Genomic DNA, 22,131 nt, shown 5'->3' with positions numbered 1-22,131 from the left:
TTGACATATCTTGCCTTTCACAAATATATTCTGGATATATTTCCCAAAGCTAGCATCTATGATTAAGACAAAAGCCTTCTGGTCTGAGACAGAGGCTCTAAAATATGTACATTATAATTACTTAAAAGACATGCCTCTGAAAGCCTTTTGCTTAGAAATCAAAGAGGAGGAATTGGTCATAACAATGAATATCAAATGCTTTCACAAAGTAATTTTCTAAATAAAATAAATCTTGATTTTATTTAGCTGCTGTTCTGAAAACTAAGTATTAATCCAAATTTGCCAGTTAAACCGATCTAAATTCAACAGGGCAAGAAGGTGGTGGGAAGAGGAACCAGTCGTGAAACATACAATATTGAGACTGTTTACTTGGTCTTTTGAATTTGATTTTTCTTAAAGTAGTCGGACCTGGAGTACATGTCCACTTAATAAAGAAGGTTCGGGTTTCCCTTGGCAACTCACCTGTTTCAAAACCACAAAAGGCACACCTAACTCCTGCTCCCAGTGGCTGAGGCTACCTGCCTGGGCTCCCAGGTTAAAACTCATCCAGGTTAGAACTCACTAGAGGGCGCTCCCTCCCCAGCTGCACACAGCCAGGACAGGGTTATTCACAGGGCAATGGGCATGATAGGAGGATAGTCATGTGACAACAGCAGCCTTGGTGTTCAGGGGTCTCAAGAAAGACTGTCTGCTGCTCCCTAACCCCTAACTCCACAAATATTACTCTAAAGCGGAGAGCTCTTGGGTTCTGAAGAAACAGTACAAAGGTCCATCAGCCAAAGATCATTCTTGAAGGCAAGTATGGAAACTGACGTACACAACAGGACTTGGAGTGGGGGCAGGAGAGTGGTCTGCCTTCGAGTTCAAATTCAAATGGCTCAGCTGAAATCCAACGGGTGCCCTCCTGGCAGGATCCTCAGTGCCCAGATGACAGGAGAATCAGGTCTGTACAGTCTAACTCCATTGATGGCCACAAACAGCTCTGTGCCAGACATGATAAAATCTTCAAAGTATCTCCCGAAGTCAGATTACAGTCTGACAATGCTGCAAGCTCTCTGCCCAGGGGGCACAATCTTCACTCTGTAGGGTTGTGAATCCCTTTTGGAAGGAGACAGATTCTTCCTTCTTGGACATCTAGGGCTTATTTGGCCCAAAGGGGTAGAAGTGATGGATATCACACCAGAAATATGAAATCGGTACACAGGAAAGTCATGTTAAAAATCCGTGGCAGTTAAGAAAATTTACCAGAGTATCTATACCACAGATGTGTGAGGAGACCGATATCACTACAGCACATAAGGGAGGTGGAATGAAACGTCTAGTAGGAGGAGGAGGGACAAAACAGAAGACAGTTCAAGCAATAAGGGACAAAGACAGGAGTACATGGAGCAAGCCACTGAGAGGCAGCCTTAATACTGATCAGTTTTCTAGTTCTGGAAAAGGGAGTGCTATTTTGTTCTGCCACAGGGTTACTGAGCTTAGGGTTGGTGGGGCACAAAGGATATCATTGTCTTTCTGGTACTTTCAGCAATTAATCACGTTAGATGGACTTCAAGACAGGCTGGCTTTCTAATAAAATTCCACAACATACTATTACATGGGTGCATCCTTAATCCAAGCTTGACAGAGAAAAAAAAAGGTCCCAGTCCATGACACCGTCAACAGTGACAGCTTCAGAGTGGCCTACCTACCCTGGCTAGGTATATCGGAGGAGGTGATGGGTACTAATGTATTCCAAGGAGAAGCCAAAGAACTACAGATTTGATTGCAACTGGTCGATCTCCAAGCCTTCATTTCACTGCTATTTTCTAAGGAGCAGAAGAAATACCTACTGAAGCTTAGGCATCAGCCTCAAGTCTCTGGATCCTAAGAGCTGATCATTCATTCTAGTGATGAGCAGAAACCATCAATGGCATGGATCTTCCTCCAGATACTGAATACTCCCAGAGAAACAACACTGGCCTCACCTGGGGAAGGAGGAACATCCAGAAACCATTGTGTGGAAAGATTTATACACTATCAGCGATAGCCCCAATGCTTGCTTCCCCTGTGTAGCAGCTTCCAGGGAAGGATGACAAGTGTTAGTAGTTTAGTCACCAACATCGAGTTGTTTTAGGCAGGGGTGGGAGTGGAGGTAGAGGAGACTGGGGTGGTGGCTAGAAGCAAGTAGAGAAAGGATGGGCTGCAGCAGATGCAGGGAAAGGTCTTTTTTTCTTTATCTCTTGCCTGTGCCCCAGCTTATGTATTAGGACTCTTGGATGCTGGGTGATGATGAGATGAACAGCCCTAAATGCAAGCTTCCCTGTGGAAGCCTTCCCAGGAGGGCTGCAGTTGTGTGACAAAGCCACCAAAGTCATCCATCCCTTTCCTCCCCCATGGAGAGTGAACTGGACAACAGGGACTTCTTCTATTTCCTAAGAACCATGCATCTTGATGGCAGTAGCTCTCCTTCCAGGAGGTCACAGCAAACAGAGCAGGTTTGAAACTGGGTCACAAGTACACCCAAGTGGTCTTCACAGGTAAGGCAGGCATACATTTAAAGGCCCCCCCGTCCCTTACAGACTTACAGGCTCACAGGCACACATGCACACTCTCGCACACTCTCGCACAGTGGAGCACTGTCCAGTGCTGGGCGAGGCTGCCTCATGTCAGGTACTGCACCACAAGGAACATGACTGCACAGGTGAGCAGCATCCCTCCAATCATCAAGTACTTGTCCTGGAAGGCCCTCTTCTCAATGAGCCGCATCACTGTGTTGGACAAGCCCAGCATGTTGGCAATGTCAAGAATTTTCTTCTGAGTCCCCTGGAGCAGGAAAGAAGATAAGAAGAAGAAGACCCATCAACCCATGTTGCCAATGGTAAATGTGGGGCTTGTCCAGAGCAGAGAGAAAGCAACACCCAGACCAGATCAACTGGTTTTGATCTATGTACCAGGGCAATAGAATGGGAACGAAAAAAGTCTGTTCCACCATGGTCCTAGAACAACTGGCTACATAGTAAGTTATCACACAGACATATCACATACATAATATTTCATATGTATTCTGTGTGAAAATGAACGTTGGTTCATATTATATATTAAAAATTCAAGATGAGTCACAGAATTAAACATAAAAGCTAAAATTACAATAAAACTCCTAGAGGGAAAAAAGGTATCTAAAAATTAGTAATAATCCAAGTATCCTTTAACCAGAAGAGCAAGCCAGCTGCAGAGTTGGGTACAGTAGCTTGTGCCTATAATCCTTGATACTCATGAGGCCGAGATCGGGAGGGATGTGATCTGAGACAAGCCCCAACAAAAAGTTCACAAGACTTCTTAACCAATAGATAAATCTGAGCATAGTGATATGCAACACAATGGTGTCGTCCAGCTACTCTCAAGTATAAATAGGAAGATTATGGTAAAGGAAAGCCCAGGCCAAAAAAGAAAGAGTCTATTTAAAAAAATGACAAGAGCAAAAAGAGCTAGAAGCATAGTTTAAGTGGTAGAACACTCGCCTAGTAAGCATGAAGCCCTAACTTCAAACCCCACTCCAGAAAAAAATTATGATATATGTACATAACAGAATATTGCTTGTTAATAAAAAGGACCTCGGTTGGGTACTGTGGCTTACTGTAATCCTAGCTACTCAGGAAGCTAAGATCTGAGGACCATGGTTTGAAGCCAGCCCGGGAAGGACAGTTTGTGAGACTCTTAGCTCCATTTAACTGTCAAAAAACTGGAAATGGAGCTATGGCTCAACTGGAAGAATGCTACTCTTGAGCACAAGAGCTCAAGAACAGCATCCAATCCTTGAGTTCAAGCTCCAGGACTGGCACCAAACCCCTCTCCCACCATAACATATATATATATATATATATATATATATATATATATATATATATGAGAGGCAGGTGGACAGCATGATATATATATATTACATATAACCTCATTATCCTAAGTTATCCACATGTAATAACAGGAATAATCTATAAAACATAGAGGGAAAAGCCACATACAAAATAGAGATAGGAGACTTATATACAGTTCAATTATGGGCAAAGGTAATATGTGGTGAAACAAATCAGAAGTGGTTGCCTGGGAGAGACGGGTAGTTTAACTAGAAGGGGCAAAGGTATCTTCAGGGATTATGAAAGCTCAGTGCTTTTATTTAAATATACTGAACTATACAAATAAGATCTACATACATCACTGGATATAAATGACACTCAATAAATAAATTTAACATTAAAATGTTTTGTATTTTTAAAAGGCCACATCAAAAAAGTTCTCCTCAGTTTCCTAGTTCCAATAATCCTTGACACTAACTTATTTGCTTTGTAGAAATTATCTTCAGGGATTCTAGTGAGTGCAATGTGTGGGCCAAAGTCCTTATTTACAAGGAAGGTTTGAAGTAGGAAAAGAAGGAAAGAGAGAAACATATCAAACAGCAACACAATGACCAAAAGCCCCTTCCATAAATGTCAGTACCTATTACCAAAACAAAGCCAATAGCCCAAACCTCCAGTCTGCCCTTCATCGTAAAAGCATGCTCCATTTCTTATCATGTAGCAAATTTCAGGGAGTGTGGAGCAGATCTCATGTCACTATAGACACACATCACCCAGCCTTTAGCACTGGGATGGATGGATATAGCTTATCTCCCCTTTCCCACTTTCTTAAGTGAACATATATTACCAAGCAACTGAGAAAAGAGGCCAGGGAGGGAGAACAGGAGGCATCATGGACAGAAGTCAGCATTCTGCCCCGACGAAGATTAATAGGTCTCAGGAGACCTCAAGAGCTGGGCATGTGGCTCAGTGGGACAGCACTTGCTTGGCCTGTGCAAGGCCCTAGCCCTGGGATGCAATCCCTAGTACCACAAAAAATTATAAGGAGATATCTCATTAAACTTGTCTGTCAGAGGATACCAGAAGAGCTTTTTCATGACAGTGATGGTAAATAACAAAATCTTGCTAAAAATTCTGACTTCCTCTTAAAGTGAAGATTACATCATAGTATGAGGTTTACAGATCAAGATGAAAGGGATCCTAAGTTTTAAAAACTGCAACTATTTTCCACCATTAATGGATCGAAATCAGGATGCTTCAGTCCAGCTCCTTCATGCTCTTTTCAGTGCTACTTTCAAATCATCTAGGCAGAAATTATCTAGAGACAGGTGGAGAGCAGCAAAAGGCAAAAGACAGGCAGCAATGGATGAGCAGAGGTAAGTGAGGTGAAATTTTCCTGGTTCAACTCTAACCATCCAGACATGCAGGTGGTGGGAAGCTTGTGAACTTCCCAGGGATGCCAGACTTCAGTAGGAAGCTAACACCTGCTATACCCCACCAGCTGTGCATCAGTATCACAGGGAATCTTATCCTACAAGGCTTGACTCTTTTGCTGAGCTATGGAAAGGAGAGCAGATTTTTAGAGAAAGTCCAGATCAGTCAGCACACATCCATTTAGATTACTGCAGTGGCTGTTGGGAAAGGGGATCACCCTTTCAGGCCATCTGAAATGCTGCAACTGTTAGCAGATGGCAAATGTCACTGCACCCTGCTTGAGCCTCTCTTGGGGGAAAATTGCAAGGGGCTATTCAGAAATATACTGGAGCCCTGTGGAACTAACAGGCTCCAATAAAAACTAAGATAAACTCATGCTTCTCAGGAACTATTTCTCGCAGCTTAATAGCTGGAGTGCTTCATTTTGGGGGACCACACCCTGATAACCTACACCATATTTGCCATCAAGGTTGACACAGGAAAAGGGCTGAGACTGAAATACCGTGACTGATATCAGAATATACACAATGTTCCTATAAACCACTCCCAGGGGGCTAGAGTCTCAGCAGTGCCAATGAGACAGGGCTTTTCAGAATACCTGTAGTTAAAGAGTAAAGGGTCGCCGGGCCACTGGTAGCAGGTGAACTCCTAGCTGCTCAGAAAGCTGAGATCTGAGGAACAAGATTTGAAGCCAACAGGGAAGTTCATGAGATTCTTTCCTCCAATAAACTATTCCAAAAAAGCTGGAAGTGGCGCCATGGCTCAAGTGGTAGAGTGCTAGCCTTGAGCACAAAGAAGCTCGGGGAAAGTGCCCAGTTCAAGCCCCAGGATTGGCCAAAAAAAACAAACACACATACAAAAACTATCTGGTAGAGCCTGACCTGTACACCTGTCAACTACAAGCAGTACTCCACGGCCTAAACTGACCACCCATGGGGAGTCAGAACTGAAGTACAAAAAAACTCCAGATGACAGCAATCCACAGGTAGGATTCTAAGGGGGGGTCCCTTAGAGTGCTGCCATGTCTTCAGTCTCATGAGAGTGAATTCTATAATAGAACTACTCAGCCTGCTATTTGCTACTATAGTAGCAAATCAATTGCATGAAGGGTCACAAATGAGGAAAGACCTGGATACCAAGAAGCCGCTTTATGGTTCATTTCAAGCAATAGAAAAGGGAATTTGGCAACTTTTAGGCTTATAGTAATTCGACTCCAACAGAAAAGCTTACAAACTTAAGAGCTCGTCTCACCATCATAGTAACACAATCTGGGAACACATAATCAAAATGCAAATGAAGGTTCCAAACTACTGGAGGAGGCCAAAACCAGACACCTCCACTCTGCTCCCCACCTTCAAAGTCAGTCTCTGGGCCCTCAGTCCCTCCAGAATACTGTGCCCGCCTCCAATGAGGTCATCCATGCCGTGGTGAATGTTCTGGAGGGAGGAGTTAAACTGCAATGATTCATCCATGGGTATGGTGGTGTCAGAGTCCTATGAAAGAAACAGGCACTTGATTAACTTGGCTTGCTGGTCAGGTCCTGTGGTGCCACTGTATCTGACTGCACTGTCTTTTGGCCAGAGCCAAACCATAACAGCCAAGGAAATGATGCAAAAATCAGAGAACACAGTGGGGAAGAAATAGCAAGGCAAAATTATAGGGAATCCTCCGTTCACACAGAAAAAGGGGAAATTCCCCAGAATTGTCACTTTACAAATAAGTTGTACTACACAAGCACTGTTTGATTTCAATTTATCATTTTCCCGCCAAAGAAAAGCTATTCCTTCAAGATCTCCCTCGGTGTTTCCTTGAAGACTTCTCTGAGTCCTCAGGAAGATAGCTGTTCCAAGTGTTTCTTTACTTGGCTTCCCTGTAATGTGGTATTAAATGTTTGCTTTTGTTCTTTAGCTATTTTATCTGTAGCTTATCCCTCTGATTAGACTGAGACTGAGGATCAAAGGAATTATGCTTTCTACTGAAAGCCTAAGAGTGTTCCAAGATGGAAACATATTCCTGGGCAGGCAAGAAACATTCGCTAAAGAAATAAGTAGGGGAGGAGGATGTACAGGTTGAGCAGTCCTTATTTGAAATGTTTGGACCCAAAAGCGTCTCAAATTTCAGTCTTTCAGATGGTACAATATCATGTAGACTTTACCAGTTGAGCAGCCCTAATCTAAAACTCTGAAATTGAAAATATTCCTTTGGACTTCAGAGCATTTGGGGTTTGGGAGTTTCAGATTAAGGATATTCAAACTGTGCTTATCAAGTCCATTCCACTAAATAGGCACATTACCCTAAGTCATTCAAACCCTACTCTATGCGGTAGGTACTCTAATCCTTGCCACTTTACATATAAAGAAAATGAGGCCCAAGAACATACAGCTGGTAAGTCCAGTGGGAGTCAGGGGCAGTGGCTCAAACCTGTAACAGCCACCTAGAAGGTTAAAGATTTGGGCACTGTGGTTCAAGGCCAACCAGTCACAGAAGAAACATAATGGCTAAGCATAGTGGAACACACCGGTCATCCTCAGTGACATAGGGTGGCACAAGTAGGAGGATCACAGCCCAAGCCTCATGGGTTAAGATAACCCATGTAAAAAGGGGTTAGAGACATGGCTCAACTTACAGACTGCCTGCCTAGCAAGCTCCAGGCCCTGAGTTCAAAGTACTGCCAAAAAGAAAAAAAGTCCGGCAGGACAAGAATCCCAGAACTCAGGTAGAACCTGCTCTCTTAATCATGATGCAAGAAGAAACATCAAGTCCAATTCTGCTAAGTTCACACTAGAAGTGGACTATGCAGGGGCCGGTCATAGCCAGCTACAACAGGGCTCTCTTCTCCTTCTTGCCTCAACAGTACAAAATCCTAACATGGGCACTGCAGGGACCACCAAAACCCAGCTTCCACTGGTACAAAGAGGTTTAAAGCTCCTTTTCTTTGCTATTCAAGTTCAAAACCATCTTTTTTTTTCTGGGGGGGGTGGTCATGGGGCTTGAACTCAGCCTGGGTACTGTCCCTGAGCTCTTCAGCTCAAGGCTAATGCCTGACCTACACTTAAGCTAAACCCCACTTCCTGTATTCTAGAGGTTAATTGAAGATAAGAGTCTCAGGTCCTTTTGCTCCCAGCTGGCTTTGAATCTTGATCCTCAGATCTCAGCCTCCCGAGGAGTAGCTAGGATTACAGGCGTAAGCCACCACGCACCGGGTCAGAACCATTTTTCATGAAAACATTTTCAACTGTCCCCATTAACTCTTCAAAGGAAGAGTCACATTTGTTAATATTCTCATTCTGTGCAAACAGCTAGTGAAGTGGGTCAAAAAATTCCAGTGTTTAAGAAAGCCATGTGCTACTAAGCTGGGCATAGTGGCTCACACCTGTAATCCTAGCTACTCAGAAGACTGAGATCAGATGATCACAGTTCAAAGCCAGACTGGGCACTAAAGACTGTGAGACTCCTATCTCCAATTAACCACTAGAAAACCAGAAGTGGCACTTTGGCTCAAGGGGTGGGGCAGTAGCCTTGAGCTGAAGTGCTCAGGGATAGCACCCAGGCCCAGAGTTCAAGCCCCACAACTGACCAAAAAAAAAAAAAAAAAAAGCACAGGAAGTATGGGTCAAGTAAGAGAGCACCTACCTGGCAGGCACAGGCCCCAAGTTCAAAGCCCCAGTCCCACCAGGAGCAAAATGGAAAAAAGACTGGCAAGGTGTCGGTGGCTCACATCTGTAATCTTAGCTACTCAGGAGGCTGAGATCTAAGGATAGTGTTTCAAAGCCAGCCCGGCACGAAAATTTCCAATTAATCACCAGAAAACAGGAAGTGACGCTGTAGCTTAAGTGGTAGAGCACTAGCCTTGAGCTGAAGAGCTTAAAGACAGTGCCCAAGCCCAGAATTCAAGCCCCATGACCCACCAAAAAAAAAAAAAAAAAAAAAAAAAAGATTGTCAGACTCAGTGGTATGCAGCAGTAATTGAAGCTACTAGGGAAGAAGAGATTGGTAGGATGGAGTTTCAAAGAAAGCCAGAGTGAAAAAGTTATTAAGTCCTCATTTCAACAAGTAAGGTGAGGCCAACAGCATGGCCTAGCATGCACAAAGACCCAGATTTGAGTCCACAGTACCACATACATAGAAAAAGCCAGAAGTGGTGCTATGGCTCAAGTGGTAGAGCACTAGCCTTGAGAAGTGCCCAAGGGCAGTACTCAGGTCCTGAGTCCAAGCCCAAGGACTCGCAAATAATAAAACAAAAAAACAAACAAAAAACCCAAACAAGTAAGGTGAACGTAGTAGTGTATACTTGTGATCTGAGCTAGGGAGGAGACATGGATAGGAAGATAGAGGTCCAAGGCTATCCCTAGGTAAAAACTGGAAACCTTACCAAAAACGGGGAAAAAAAGGTAAACATGGTCTGACAGTAAGGCTCAGGTGATAAAGTGCCTACTTAGCAAGCACAAGGCCCTGACTTCAAACCTCAGTACTACAAAAACAAAAAAGAAAAGAAAATCAGTTAAAACCACCTCTTCATTTATTTGACAATTTAAACATGACTTTTGTGTTGTTGTTGTTGGTCATGAGGCTTGAACTCTGGGTGTGGGCACTGTCCCTGAGCTCTTCAGCTCAAGGTTACTGCCTTACCCCTTGAGCCACAGCTCCACTTATTTGACAATTTAAATGTAAAATGCATGTTTACAAACACCTTTTATATTCAAATCTGTCTTACCTCTTACCTGAAAATTTTGTATAACTCCAGATGGCAAAATAACCAGGAAGAAGTTTCATTTGGCAAACCATTTCGTGAAGGTTTACCATATGCACAGCATCATATCAGGTTAGTAAGCAGCAAAATAAGCCTGAGAGATCGTCCCAGGTTCTTACCTGAATGTAACACTGGAACTATCAAAAAGCCCATGCAATGGCCTTTTATGTCTTATAGTCTATTACATGTATGAATTGTCCATCCTAACCAGACTGCTCTTGGAGAAACAAAAACTAAACAGACCTGTTCTGATACACTTAGGGAAACATATCACAACTTATCAATGGAGCAACAAGAACTACACATCTGCAAAGTGGGACATTACGTGAATCTTAATGACAAGCTTAGAAAGCTAGTACAACCTTAGAAAAGAAACTCTTCAGCAAGAAACAATGTTTTAAAAAAATCACCTCATTTGTGGGACATCATATAGCCATGTGCAGGAAATGTCACAGGACTATACCGCTACAGTGGCTTCTATATAATCAAACATGAAAATCAACAGGCCATTTTCAAACAGACTCAAGTCATATAGTCCATCAAACACTAAACATCTGTTAACAAATTCCTCCAAATTGCTACAAAGACTAGGGGCAAAAACATTTTAATGCATCTGCCACTGAAACCACACATCCGCACAATAGAACTGCCCGGAGGCAGCTTTGAGGAGCTGCTGTCTCCACAAATGGTCTGAATTCTAATCATCTGTCTCTATCTGATCACAAAAACATTTCGACCACGTGAACTTCCACCTCTACATCAGACCAGTCAAACCAGGTAATTTTCACCTCTTCCCATTCCCTCAATTTTAACTGCTTCCTCTTCAGACTTTGAATTGAAAGGAGAAATTCCTTGTCTAGGCCTAGTCTCAGTGGTAATACACAAAGTCCCCTGTCATTTCCAGTTGGTCTCCTCCTCATCAGCTGGCTTGAGGCACCCTCCTCAAGGGTGAAGCTTAGCAACCAGCAGTCAGCCCTGTCAATGCCTGCTGACACCACTGGGGCTTTCTTACATTAGTGGTAAAGGTGCGAGACAAAAGCTCCTCTCGCTGTCTCTCCTGCTGCTCCCTAGCATATCGTCGGTGCTGGAAGTTTCTGAGAGCAGTCTGCAGGTGCTGGACGTCATACTTCAACTGGTCCACACGACTAGAATTAAGGGAAAGAGAAATTAAGTTCTAGGAATCCAGAGTGGCACAATTGGAGGCAGCTAGGCTTTGTATTTAGGAAAGATGTTTATCCATGATGTTTAAATTAGCTTGTGGTTCAAGTGGGGGGGAGTAATCCCAGCGGCGGTACTTAAGTATCTGGTCTGATTCTAGGTGCATGCCAGCGAGCAGTAACAGGAAGCAGATCTGATGAACCTTTTGTGACCTTCGGATGGATTCTATCAACCCTCCTGGAAGAAGCCTAAGGGCATATTTGAAGTAAAGCCATCAATAAAGTTTCATAAAACTTTCAGTGGCAGGAGTTGGGAGGCAGGTGGTAAGGGTGGTTTCATTTGAATTTTATGGAATATCAAACATTAGATCAGTATTTCATTATAAATACACTGATTGAAGTGATTAAAAGCACAATTTCATCTCAACCCAAGAAGAACAAAGTAGGAATCCAATAACAGCGCCAAATTCGCTGGCAGCATTAGGCTCCAAATGACCAAGAGTCTAGTCAGACAAACGGAACTGGAGGCATATTTTCAAAGTGACACCACAGAGGAAAGAAAGGAATTGCAAGTTTCTAAGGCACATACTTCGCAGGGCTTTTGGGGGTTGAGATAGCATCACTCAAAATTGTGCCTTTTTAGGGATGAGGGGAGTATCTTTGCAAAGTCTTAGTTTTTCAATTTGTACACGGATTTTTAGAATATTCAATAGATTTTCTTAGGAGAAAAGCCTGCCATGATAAGCCTAGGGTGTCAGAGCCAGGTCAGAAGTTAACACTCACAGTTTGGCATTCTGTCTTTTATTAGGGGGCTCCTTGCTTGACAAAATCTCCAGACGTTCTAGACGGCTGAATATCTGGTCTATGCTTGCTTGAATTTCATTTTCTACCACTGCACAAAAAAGAAAAAAGAATAATTGCTGGAAAAAAGATAGTGAACTTAAGTTAGAATGACAAATTAAACTTTTTTCACATCCAATAAATTAACAAGCATGTATTTCACTTCTGACCCATCAAAAGGAAAAGAATATATACACAAATGAATGGAAAAATTTTAAGGTATACTATAAATGATTCAGATATGTGTGTAATATGTATATCTGTGAATGTGTGCATATACATAGCTACACATTACTAGTTTGTATTTAGAAGCTGAAGATAAATCTGCAGAAATGAATTACCTGCTTATAAAATAAACATTTAAATGTTGCTCAAATAAAAATTTGAAGCTAACTTTTCTGATACAGACTGGTCCCAGGTACAGATTATAAAAAGAATCAATTGAATCCTCTCTAATAATGATGTTTAAAAAAAAAAAGTACCGGGGCCGGTAGTTTGGCCTAGTGGTAGAGTGCTTGCCTAGCATGCACGAAGACCCAGGTTCAATTCCTCAGCACCACATACATAGAAAAAAAAGCTGGAAGTGGTGCTGAGGCTCAAGTGGTAGAGTGCTAAGCCTTGAGAAAGTCCAAGGACAGTGTTCAGGCCCTGAGCCCAAGCCCAGGTCTGGCCAAAAAAAAAGTACAAAGGAAAAAGGAGATTAGTATGGAACAATAGGAACAAATTTCTTCAAAGCTTTCTACAAGAATAGGTGTGCTAAGCTGGATTGGAGTTCTCAAAATAGACCAAATATCAATAGCAAAGACTTGGGAAAGAATCTACAGAGGTAAAAAGATGCAACAGCCATTTTCCTTATCCCTTTTGATAAGACAGTCAAAATGACCTCTTTCCACTTCTAATCAAGTAACAATGAGATTATTGAGAAGGCAAACAAAGTCCAACGGACAGAAACTGAATTGTTCACTAAAGAAAGTACCTAGCAGCATTTTTCTCCACCAAGAAGAGACAGCAAGTGGCTCTGCCCCTTCCTAGGTCTTTGCACCTGCCTCAAACACAGTTCAGATAAGCAGGCTGTGGGGTGCAGACCCAAATGCAGAGACGCTTTAGAGCTATGAAAGGAGACAAGGAAACAGAAATGTCCATGGCAAGAACCAGACCGTGGTGATAGGAGCTTCTGTGTAGTCCACACAAGCTGACTCAGAAAAAGGGCCTTTCCTTGGAGCAGGAAAAAAAAATACATACATATACATATATATACATACATGTGTATGTATATATATGTATATATGTGTGTGTATAAATAAAATGTGCATGCTTCTCAAAAGATAGTGTGGGAACTAAACTAATATTGCTATTCATTTCTGAATAATCCTCCTAAAACGCCAGAGTTCTCAGCTCAGAAGTGGTCAGTTCCAGTTTAACATCTCTGAATTTTTATGGACTGCATTCCTCTAATGGCTCAGTAATTAGATTAAGACAGATGGGGAAAAGAACCTCCATTTTCATAGGCCCATGTCAGGTTGAGTGGAGGGGTAATGGGGGATAAGACTTGTGGGATTCCAGAGGGCACAATCAGGGAAATCAGTGACTTTGCCATAGGGGCTTTGTCTCCCCCCATCTCCCAACAAAACTCATTCCACACAGAATCATTAAGCCCCTAGGGCAAAATGCAGGCAGGAAACCCAGCCCATTAGCACTGTGTCATCAGCAAGGACTCTGGTCTCCATAGTTAATTACTCACAATGCACAGACTGCTTGTCTGCCGTCTCCAGGCGTCCCATGTGAGACTGGATCTCGTGGACCTGCCTATCAAAGGAAGAGGGAGGAAATGAGTGAGACAGAAATAATCAACAGCGCTTCAGTCAGGAAAGATAATTTTCTGATGCCAACATATAACTGATCTAAATTGACAGCACTCTGAACTGTGAAATTTGTATGTGGTGCTTTCCGCTACACATTTTGGCATGATTTCTAATATCTGAATGTTAACATTAATACTACTACCAGACAGGCAGCATTTAGTGACTGCTTACTGTAGTCAAGACATTGCTAAGTCAATAACCCTGTGAGGAAAGTACTATCATCATTCTCATTTTATAAATAAAACAACTGAAACCCAGAAAGGTTATGTAACTTGTTTAAGGTCACACAAGTGATAAACCTCAATGAGGATCAGCCAATCCTACTCTCTGTTCTGTGACCCAATGTGCTGAGCACTGGTCTGTACTAGCAAGTGTCAAGGGGCAAAGAAGATATAATCCCTGTCCTTGAGAAACAATGTAATTAGGAATGACAGGCCAGATAGACCTGAAAAAGCCCTGAGAAGATTTATGAGAAAAATCAACACACATAAGTATAAACAAATAGAAAGCTGAGCAGCTGTGCACAGTGGTGTGCAGCAAATAAGGCAGAGGCTGAGAAAGCGTAAGCTGGGAAGTTTTGTGAAAAGAGGGATACTGAGCCACTTCGAAGGGTGATGGGATAGGAGGAAAACAATATATAAAAAGCATGAAGCATGTCATGTAGATTACTAACAAGCCGACCTGCTCGGAGGAAAGGCTGGATTAGGTAACCAGGTGGAGGTAACCAACCATCCAGAAGAAGGCCCTGAAAGACAGGGATCTCCTGCTTGGTAAATACTTTTTCTGGCAATACAAGGGGGCTGCCATCTCATCTGGAAATGCAGCATTGTCCCTGACATTAGACCCCAGAACGTTCTGTGGAGGCTTCCAGGGTCACTCTCAGCCTCAATAATGCCTCCTGGTGTTTATAGTCTCTCCACGTTACAGCCTGCACAAAGCAGGTTTCATTTCCACCTCTGTGGGTACAGGTCAGCAATCCCCTTCCATCATGAGAGTTAAATTGAACAAGGCCAGCCTGGAGTCCAATTCTAGTTTCAGCTTGCCTCTAGTCTTTTCCAGGGCTTCCCTGTAGTTTCTGAGAATGCAGGCCAGCTGTCTGAGGGCTTCTCAAGAGTACTCCTAGGAAAGACATAGGGCCCCTAGAAATAACTAGAAATCATTACCAGAGCCCAAGCCAGACAGATACCTTGGTGAATCTAGGATACTTTGGCATGGGGTGGGGGTGGGGATTAAGAAGGAGGCTGGTGTAGGTCAGTGTGAGACAACCACATGTAGAACATTTGGGTTAGGGTAACCATGGGAATGGCTAGAGAGAGGAATGATGGAAAGTAAAATTAGGACTTTACTGAAGACCTAGATATAGGCAGTGAGGTATACTGCAATGGTGATTTAATAAAGCAAACTGGAAAGTTAGTGAGCAAGACAGGACCAAAAAAAGGAGGGGGGGGGCAAAAAAACCAGCCAAGACAACTACAAAGAAGTATGTGGAAGGGGCCGGGGGTTTGGCCTAGTGGTAAAGTGCTTGCCTAGCATGCACGAAGACCCAGGTTTGATTCCTCGGTACCACATACATAAAAAAAAAGCCAGTGGTGCTGTGGCTCAAGTGGTAGGGCCCTAGCCTTGAGAAAATCCAGGGAGAATGCTCAGGCTCTGAGCTCATGCCCAGGACTGGCAAAAAAAAAAAAAAAAAAAGCATATGGAAGGATGATCAATCTCACCTGCTATTAAGACTTATTAGAAGGCCGTGATAATTAAAGCAATAAGGTAACACTGATGGGAGAAACGGCAATGATAGACAAACCCTGACCCTGACCCTAAAAAGAAGAACAGAGCCCAGAAGTCACACATGTTTGGGAAAGAATGGACTGACAGCTCAGGTTAGTGTCCATATGGGGGGAAAAAAGATACTTCAAGGGCTGGGAGTTTGGCCTAGTGGTAGAGTGCTTGCCTAGCATGCACAAAGACTTGGGTTTGATTCCTCAGTACCACATATATAGAAAAAAAAGCCGGAAGTGGTGCTGAGGCTCAAGTGGTAGAGCTCTAGCCTTGAAAAAGCCCAAGGATAGTGCTCAGGCCCTGATGTCAAGCCCAGGACTGGCAAAAAAAAAAAAAAAAGACACTTCATAGAAAACACACACAGATACGGATGGGGGAAGGGAGAGACTGGCTGAAGTGCAAAAAGGACTCAGGTTAAGGGATCTTACATAAATTACCCTCCATCACATAATCAATGACCAATACATTTGACTACATTAATTTTTAAAAAAGCTTTACCTCCAAGTCATTATAGGGAAAAAAAAAGGTGGCCCAGATTGGAAGATATCTGCAGCAGATAACAGGATTTAGATCCAGAGTATATATATAACTTCTATAAATCAGTGAGAAAAGTGAAGAACTTTTTTTTAATGGGCAAAGGCCAAATGACAGAAATTTAAAAAAAAAAAAAAAGGTTAGATATAGTGTGAATACCTGTAATCCTAGAAGATAAAGGCAGAAAAATGAAGCAGGTTCCAAACCAGCCTGGGTGACACAGTGAGATCCAGTCTCAAAATACAAGAACAAGTGACCAAGGGAAGAAGGTTCAAGGCCAGGTTGAACACACTTGTTATTCCTTGCTGAGGAAACCCTGAGTGGCTGGTTTAGACAGTGTATACCTTTCATCCCAACACAATAGGAGGATTCCAATCCAGGCCTATCTGGGCATAGAACAAGAACCTATCTTGTTGTTTATTTTGCCAGTCCTGGGGTTTGAACTCGGGGCCTGAGCACTGTCCTTGGGCTTTCTCAAGGCTAGCGCTCTACCACTTGAGCCACAACACCACTTTTTCTGTGTATGTGGTACCAAGGAATTGAATCTAGGGCTTCAGGCATGCTAGGAAGGCACTCTACCACCAGGCCATGCTCCTGACCAAGACCCTATCTTAAAAATAATATACAAAGGGGTTGGTGAAGTGGCTCTGATGGTAGAATAGCTGCTTTGCAAGTACAAGGCACTGAGTTTAATCCTCCCCCTGAAAAAAAAGAAAATCCAAATGTCCAATGAATGTATGTTATTTTACCAGTGACTCAATGAATTCAAGTTAAAACCATCGCTCCCAGAGGACTGATAGTTTACTTAAAGCTTGAGAAACACGGGCATTGAAATGGGTGAGGTAAATTACAATTCTCTTATGTGGCTGGTAAGATTACAAATTAATGAAACACTTCACTGGCTTCTTGATGATGTCTAGTAGGATCAAAGAATATATCCATGCAAGAAATGGCACTGCACTACATTTCTAGTAACAGGCCCTAGCAATATTTTGAGGCTTGTCCCAGCAATTTGTGCAAGCCATTAATTCACCATTATGATTCTGATACTCAAAACGTTATTAAAAAAACAAAAAAGCAAGTTTTTACAAGTTTGTGCCAAACTAACGGGGTAGTGAAATCTGACAAGACATGAATCTTACTTATTCCACCACACACTATAAACTTTACTGCAAATTTTCTTTTCCTTGCCTGCTATACTGGAATTTGAGCTTCTACTTGCCTGGAGGTACTACTACTTGAGTCATGCACCCATCCCTTTTTACTTCCGTTATTTTTAGGTATCTTACAGTCCATTGTTTTTGCTCAGATCAAGCCTCAGATTGTGATCTCCCTTACTCAGCCTCTTGAGTAGCTGAGATCACAGGCATGAGTCACCATGCCAGCTTGTGTGTTGAAGGAGGACAGCATCTCTGGAGCTGCCTGAGAGATGACAGGTTTGGAAGCATTTTTAATTCCACTTCTGTCTTTAAATGAATAACCTAAAGCATATGTGAGTTTTGAAATGGATTATATTTCCTATTATGTTTGAAATACTTCAAAAAAATAGGTAGAGCCAGGCTCATGCCTGTAATCCTACCTACTCAGGAAGCTGAGATCTGAGGATCACAGTACAAAGCCAGTGTGGGCACTAAAGTCCATGAGATTCTTATCTCCAATTAGCCACCAGAAAACTGGAGGTGAGACTGTGGCTCACAGGGTAGTAGCCTTGAGCTAAAGAGCTTAGGGACAGCGCCCAGGCACAGAGTTCAAGCCCCATGAACGACAAAAAAATAAAATAATAATAACAATAACAATAAGCTCTCCAGATGGTGCCAATGGTTGAATGAGGATTATCATTCACATATTCATTCATTCATGGAGAAACAGCTTTGTTCCTTGCTGATGTTGCTGACCTGTAATGGAGTTCCAGAACCTAGAACAATTATAAACTATTTCTTCAAGAAGAGAGGGGGACAAAAAAATGAGCCCCTATACTTTTAAGCACAGGGTACATGGACTGCCTTGGGTCTCACAAAATCTCCCTGAGCAAGTCAGACTTGGAGTAAGGAGATCTTGCCAGCCTCATTTCAAGTCTTAGATTCCATGAGGACAGTAGAACAGGTGACAATAATATCTAAGAATATTCTTCAGCTACCTTTGTTTCACAATTTTAAAAGACATTACAAGGAAACATTACCCAATTTTCCCATTGGGTTTCTATTTGCTTTGAATGAATAGATATAACCAATCATCACATTTCATGCTGAGAATAAATGCCAACAACAGAGCAAGTATGAATGGCATGGTAGGAGCTACTGATATGCTAAGTGGAAAATCTGTTTCCGACTGAACTGGGAATTCAGATAACACACTTACAGTCAATAAGGAACAAATGACACCCAAGTACAAATTGGGAGTATAAACCTGAGAAAAACAAGCCTTTGCCCTGTCTAGAATGGGGTCTACATTGGACTTGGGTGAATATACCAGCAAGCAGACAGCCTGTAGGATATGAGCAAGGGATATTGTTACTGTTTTGTTAGGATTTGTTGCTGTTTTTATAGTACTAGGTTTGAGCTCTGGGCCTCACTAGCTTGGCAGGTACTCTATTACTAAGCCATGTCTCTAAGCCTTGCTGTTGCTATTAGGGAGAAAAAAAAAAGTATACAGAAGATGTAGGAAGAATTTTAAATAGAACTTAAATAGAACTATTTAGATGAAAAATAATTTAAATGTAACTCCTCAGTGCCAGTGGCTCATACCTGTAATCCTACTACTCAGGAGGCTGAGGCCTGGAGGATCACAGCTTGAAGCCAGCCTGGGTAGAAAAGTCTGTGAGATTCCAGCTCCAATTAACCAATAAAAACTAGACTGGAGGAGGTATGGCTCAAGTGGTAGAGTGTCAACTAGGAACAAGAAATCCAAGTGAGAAATGGAGGCTGGATCTCAAGCTCAATAATAGTGGGGGAAAAAGTTAATGAAACTCACCAGCCCAGGCTACTTGGGAACTGAAACATGAGGATTATGAGTTTCATTGGACTGGGCCTCAACGTAGATTCTGTCCCCAGAAATAAAATAAATTTTTTTTGCCAGTCTTGGGGCTTGAACTCAGGGCCTGTGCACTGTCCTTGGGCTTTCTCAAAGCTAGATCTCTACCATCTGAGCCTCAGCACCACTTTCGGCTTTTTTCTATGTATGTGGTACTGAGGAATCGAACCTGGGGCCTTCGTGCATGCTAGGCAAGCACTCTACCATGAGGCCAAACTCCTGGCCCCAAAAATTTAAATAAAAGTAATGAGGACCACCTGGTCATTTTCATCTTACCTTTATAGTCAGCCTTTATTTCATGACAATACAAAACAGAAAAAGGAAACAAACAACATCAAAAAACAGAAAAAGGAAAACTTGGTGGTCGGAATGTCCTAACGTATGCAAAGCCCTGGGTTTGATACCCAGCACCACAAGAAAAAGGGATTTGCAAATGAAGGCACCTCCATGACTACTGTAATCTCAAAAATAGAAGTCTGGAGAAAAAGGAAGAGAAAGAGAAAGCAATAGAAGGGATTTTAAAAATTAAAGTATAACATATGCACGTGTTAAGTTTATTTTAAAGGAAAAAACACACATAAAGCCTGCTTATTAAGTCCTCTGTAAGTACATCTTAATGAAAATTAAGTTAAAATGTTGTTTTTACCTTTTTTCTATTTCGCTGCAAAAGGAGTTCAGAAATTTCTAAGATATGTTATTTTAAAACAATTTAATGCTACTTCACTTTTATGAACATGGCAAGAGATAACAAAAGTTCCACTAAAATAATAAGTTCCATTACTGTCATTCAGCAACAGAAGAACTTCAAGGCACCACTACACCCACATGCCTTGGCTACTGTAAAAGATCGGTCCCTTCTTTTCCAAATGACTCAGACTAGTTTTTTCCAAGTCTCTTCCTATAATTTTTGTATTATCAGGATCCTCAACACAAAAACAAATTCAGTTATCAATTATAAGATAGTTTCTCTCTTATTTTTAGCCACCCAAATCCAACATTTCATTCTGAAAGTAAGAAAAACCTAATAAACATTGTTGTTCCTAGTGCACCAAAGAATTGCTCTTCTTGTGAATTCACTGTTTCACTTCATTGTCAGGCCTGGGAAAGTGTTCTTATCAGATTAAATCTACCATCTAGCACCACTGACTCAAACGGCAATTCTAGCTACTCTGGAGTCTGAAATATGAGAATCACAGGCTCTCAGAAGTCAGCCTAGTCAGGAAAGTCAGTGAAGTTTCTTGTCTCCAGTTAACCACCAAAAAGCCAGAAGTACAGCTGTGACTCAAGTAGCAAAATGCTAGCCTTGAGGAAAAAAAAAAAAAAAGCTCAGGGCCAGCACCTAGCCCCTAAGTTTAAGCTTCAAGACTGTTATGTGCATACACACTTATCTACAGCATCCAACTGAAAGTCTTAAAAACAGGATAAGTAGGGGCTGTGTGGCAGCAAATGCATGAAATCCTAGCTACTATGGAGCCAGGTTGAACAAAAAGTGAAACCCCATCTCAATAAGCCATATATGATGGTTCACACTATAATCCCAGCTATGAGAGGAAATAGGATTGAAGCAACAGGCAACCACACACACACCCTATATGTGTGTATGTGTGTGTGTGTATGTGTGTGCCTAAAGACTTTGAAAACTGGGCTTAGATACTTACAAACCAGCACTTGTAACACCATTATTCCCAATAGTCAAAAGGAGTAACCCAATTGTCCATCAATAGATGAATGGACAACAGACTGTTCATTCAGAAAGAGATGAATTCCTGATGCATGCTACCACATAGATGAACTTGAAAACATTATGCTCACAAAAATAAGCCAGACACAGAAGGACAAATATTGTGTGATTCCATTTACAAGTGGTGTGTAAGACAAGAACAGAAAGCAGAACATTAGATAAGGAGGGCTCTGGGTAGGCGGGATGTACGATTGCTAGATAGTAGGTACAAGGTTTCTATTTAGGATGATGGAAAGATTCTGGAGATGGATAGTGGTTATGTGACTGTGGTTTTTGCTTTCATTTTCTTTTTTTTTTCTTTGTGGTATGTGAACTTGTTAGGTGCTCTGTCACTCGAGCCAGGATTCCAGCCCATTAAATCTTGAAGTATGTAATGGTTAAAGTGGTCAGTGCTGTGCTATCTACATATTTAGAGCTCCCCCAAAAAGCAAGCAAATTACAAGAAAAATAAGATGGTCAGTAAGAACCTTATTACTGAACTCAACTGCTCATCAGTCCCCAAACATAGGACGATGTGAATAAATGATACACCAGGGAATTTCAGTTATGAGAAGCTAAGCCAAAGACTGATTTCAATGTCCTTAAAGGACAACCATAGTGAGTGCAACCTATATAACTTCTTTGAATTGGAAGACATCACCTTTAATATATACCAAAGCAGAATAAAAACGCCTTTTTTCGTCCTCCTTCTGACCATCCAACAAAACAGTGCATTCCAGTGACCCAGGATTAGCTACCTCTCCTCAGAAACCTGGAGTATCGAGTAGGCAGGTGTTGAACCAAGGACTACATTAGTGAATGATACTTTCCTTTCATGCAGTCTACCCAGCTGGCAGACGCCAGAAGCCAATCGGCCTCTCGTCCCCAGACCCCAGGCAGAAGCCACTGTGGGCGACTGGCCCGGCCATCCTGTCAAGAGTTGTCAACTTCCGAGGGCCCCAGTTGCAAGGACTGGGCCTCCCCAACGGCGGAGAGCCGAGAACCCGGCCTCACGGGCTGGTCTCGCTTGGCCTAGGACCCTCCCGCACCCCGGCGCTCCCTCACTTGTGCGTTTGTTGGTACAGCGGCTCCATGTCGCCGGCCGTGCTGGTCCCGGCTGCTCCGACTTCCTCGGAACACGTCTTCACAGTCTAGCTTCCGGCTTCCGGCTTCCGGTTTCCGGTTTCAGGACCCT

The 22,131-nt window shown here is 42.4% G+C and overlaps 1 protein-coding gene across 2 annotated transcripts; it reads right to left on the bottom strand.

The window, feature by feature from the left end:
* Positions 1-348: 348 nt before the first annotated feature.
* Gosr2 (golgi SNAP receptor complex member 2) lies at positions 349-22,092 on the bottom strand. 2 transcript variants are annotated; one of them, XM_090350020.1, is made up of 6 exons: positions 22,002-22,092; positions 13,756-13,820; positions 11,958-12,066; positions 11,030-11,162; positions 6,620-6,760; positions 349-2,805 (listed from the first exon to the last, which is right to left on the bottom strand). In XM_090350020.1, exons 1-6 carry the CDS (start codon positions 22,028-22,030, stop codon positions 2,644-2,646), a joined length of 639 nt encoding a protein of 212 aa, XP_090206146.1. In that variant the 5' UTR covers positions 22,031-22,092; the 3' UTR covers positions 349-2,643. The 2 variants fall into 2 exon arrangements, with proteins under 2 accessions (XP_090206146.1, XP_090206147.1); XM_090350021.1 differs by lacking the exon at positions 6,620-6,760.
* Between the last annotated feature and the right edge of the window lie 39 nt (positions 22,093-22,131).

Source organism: Megascapheus bottae, chromosome 17, assembly GCF_031878675.1.
Source record: "Megascapheus bottae isolate mThoBot1 chromosome 17, mThoBot2.hap1, whole genome shotgun sequence".
Lineage (NCBI taxonomy): Eukaryota > Metazoa > Chordata > Mammalia > Rodentia > Geomyidae > Megascapheus > Megascapheus bottae.
The sequence above is the reverse complement of the archived record's forward strand: the minus strand, read 5'-3'. Positions and strand labels throughout refer to the sequence as shown.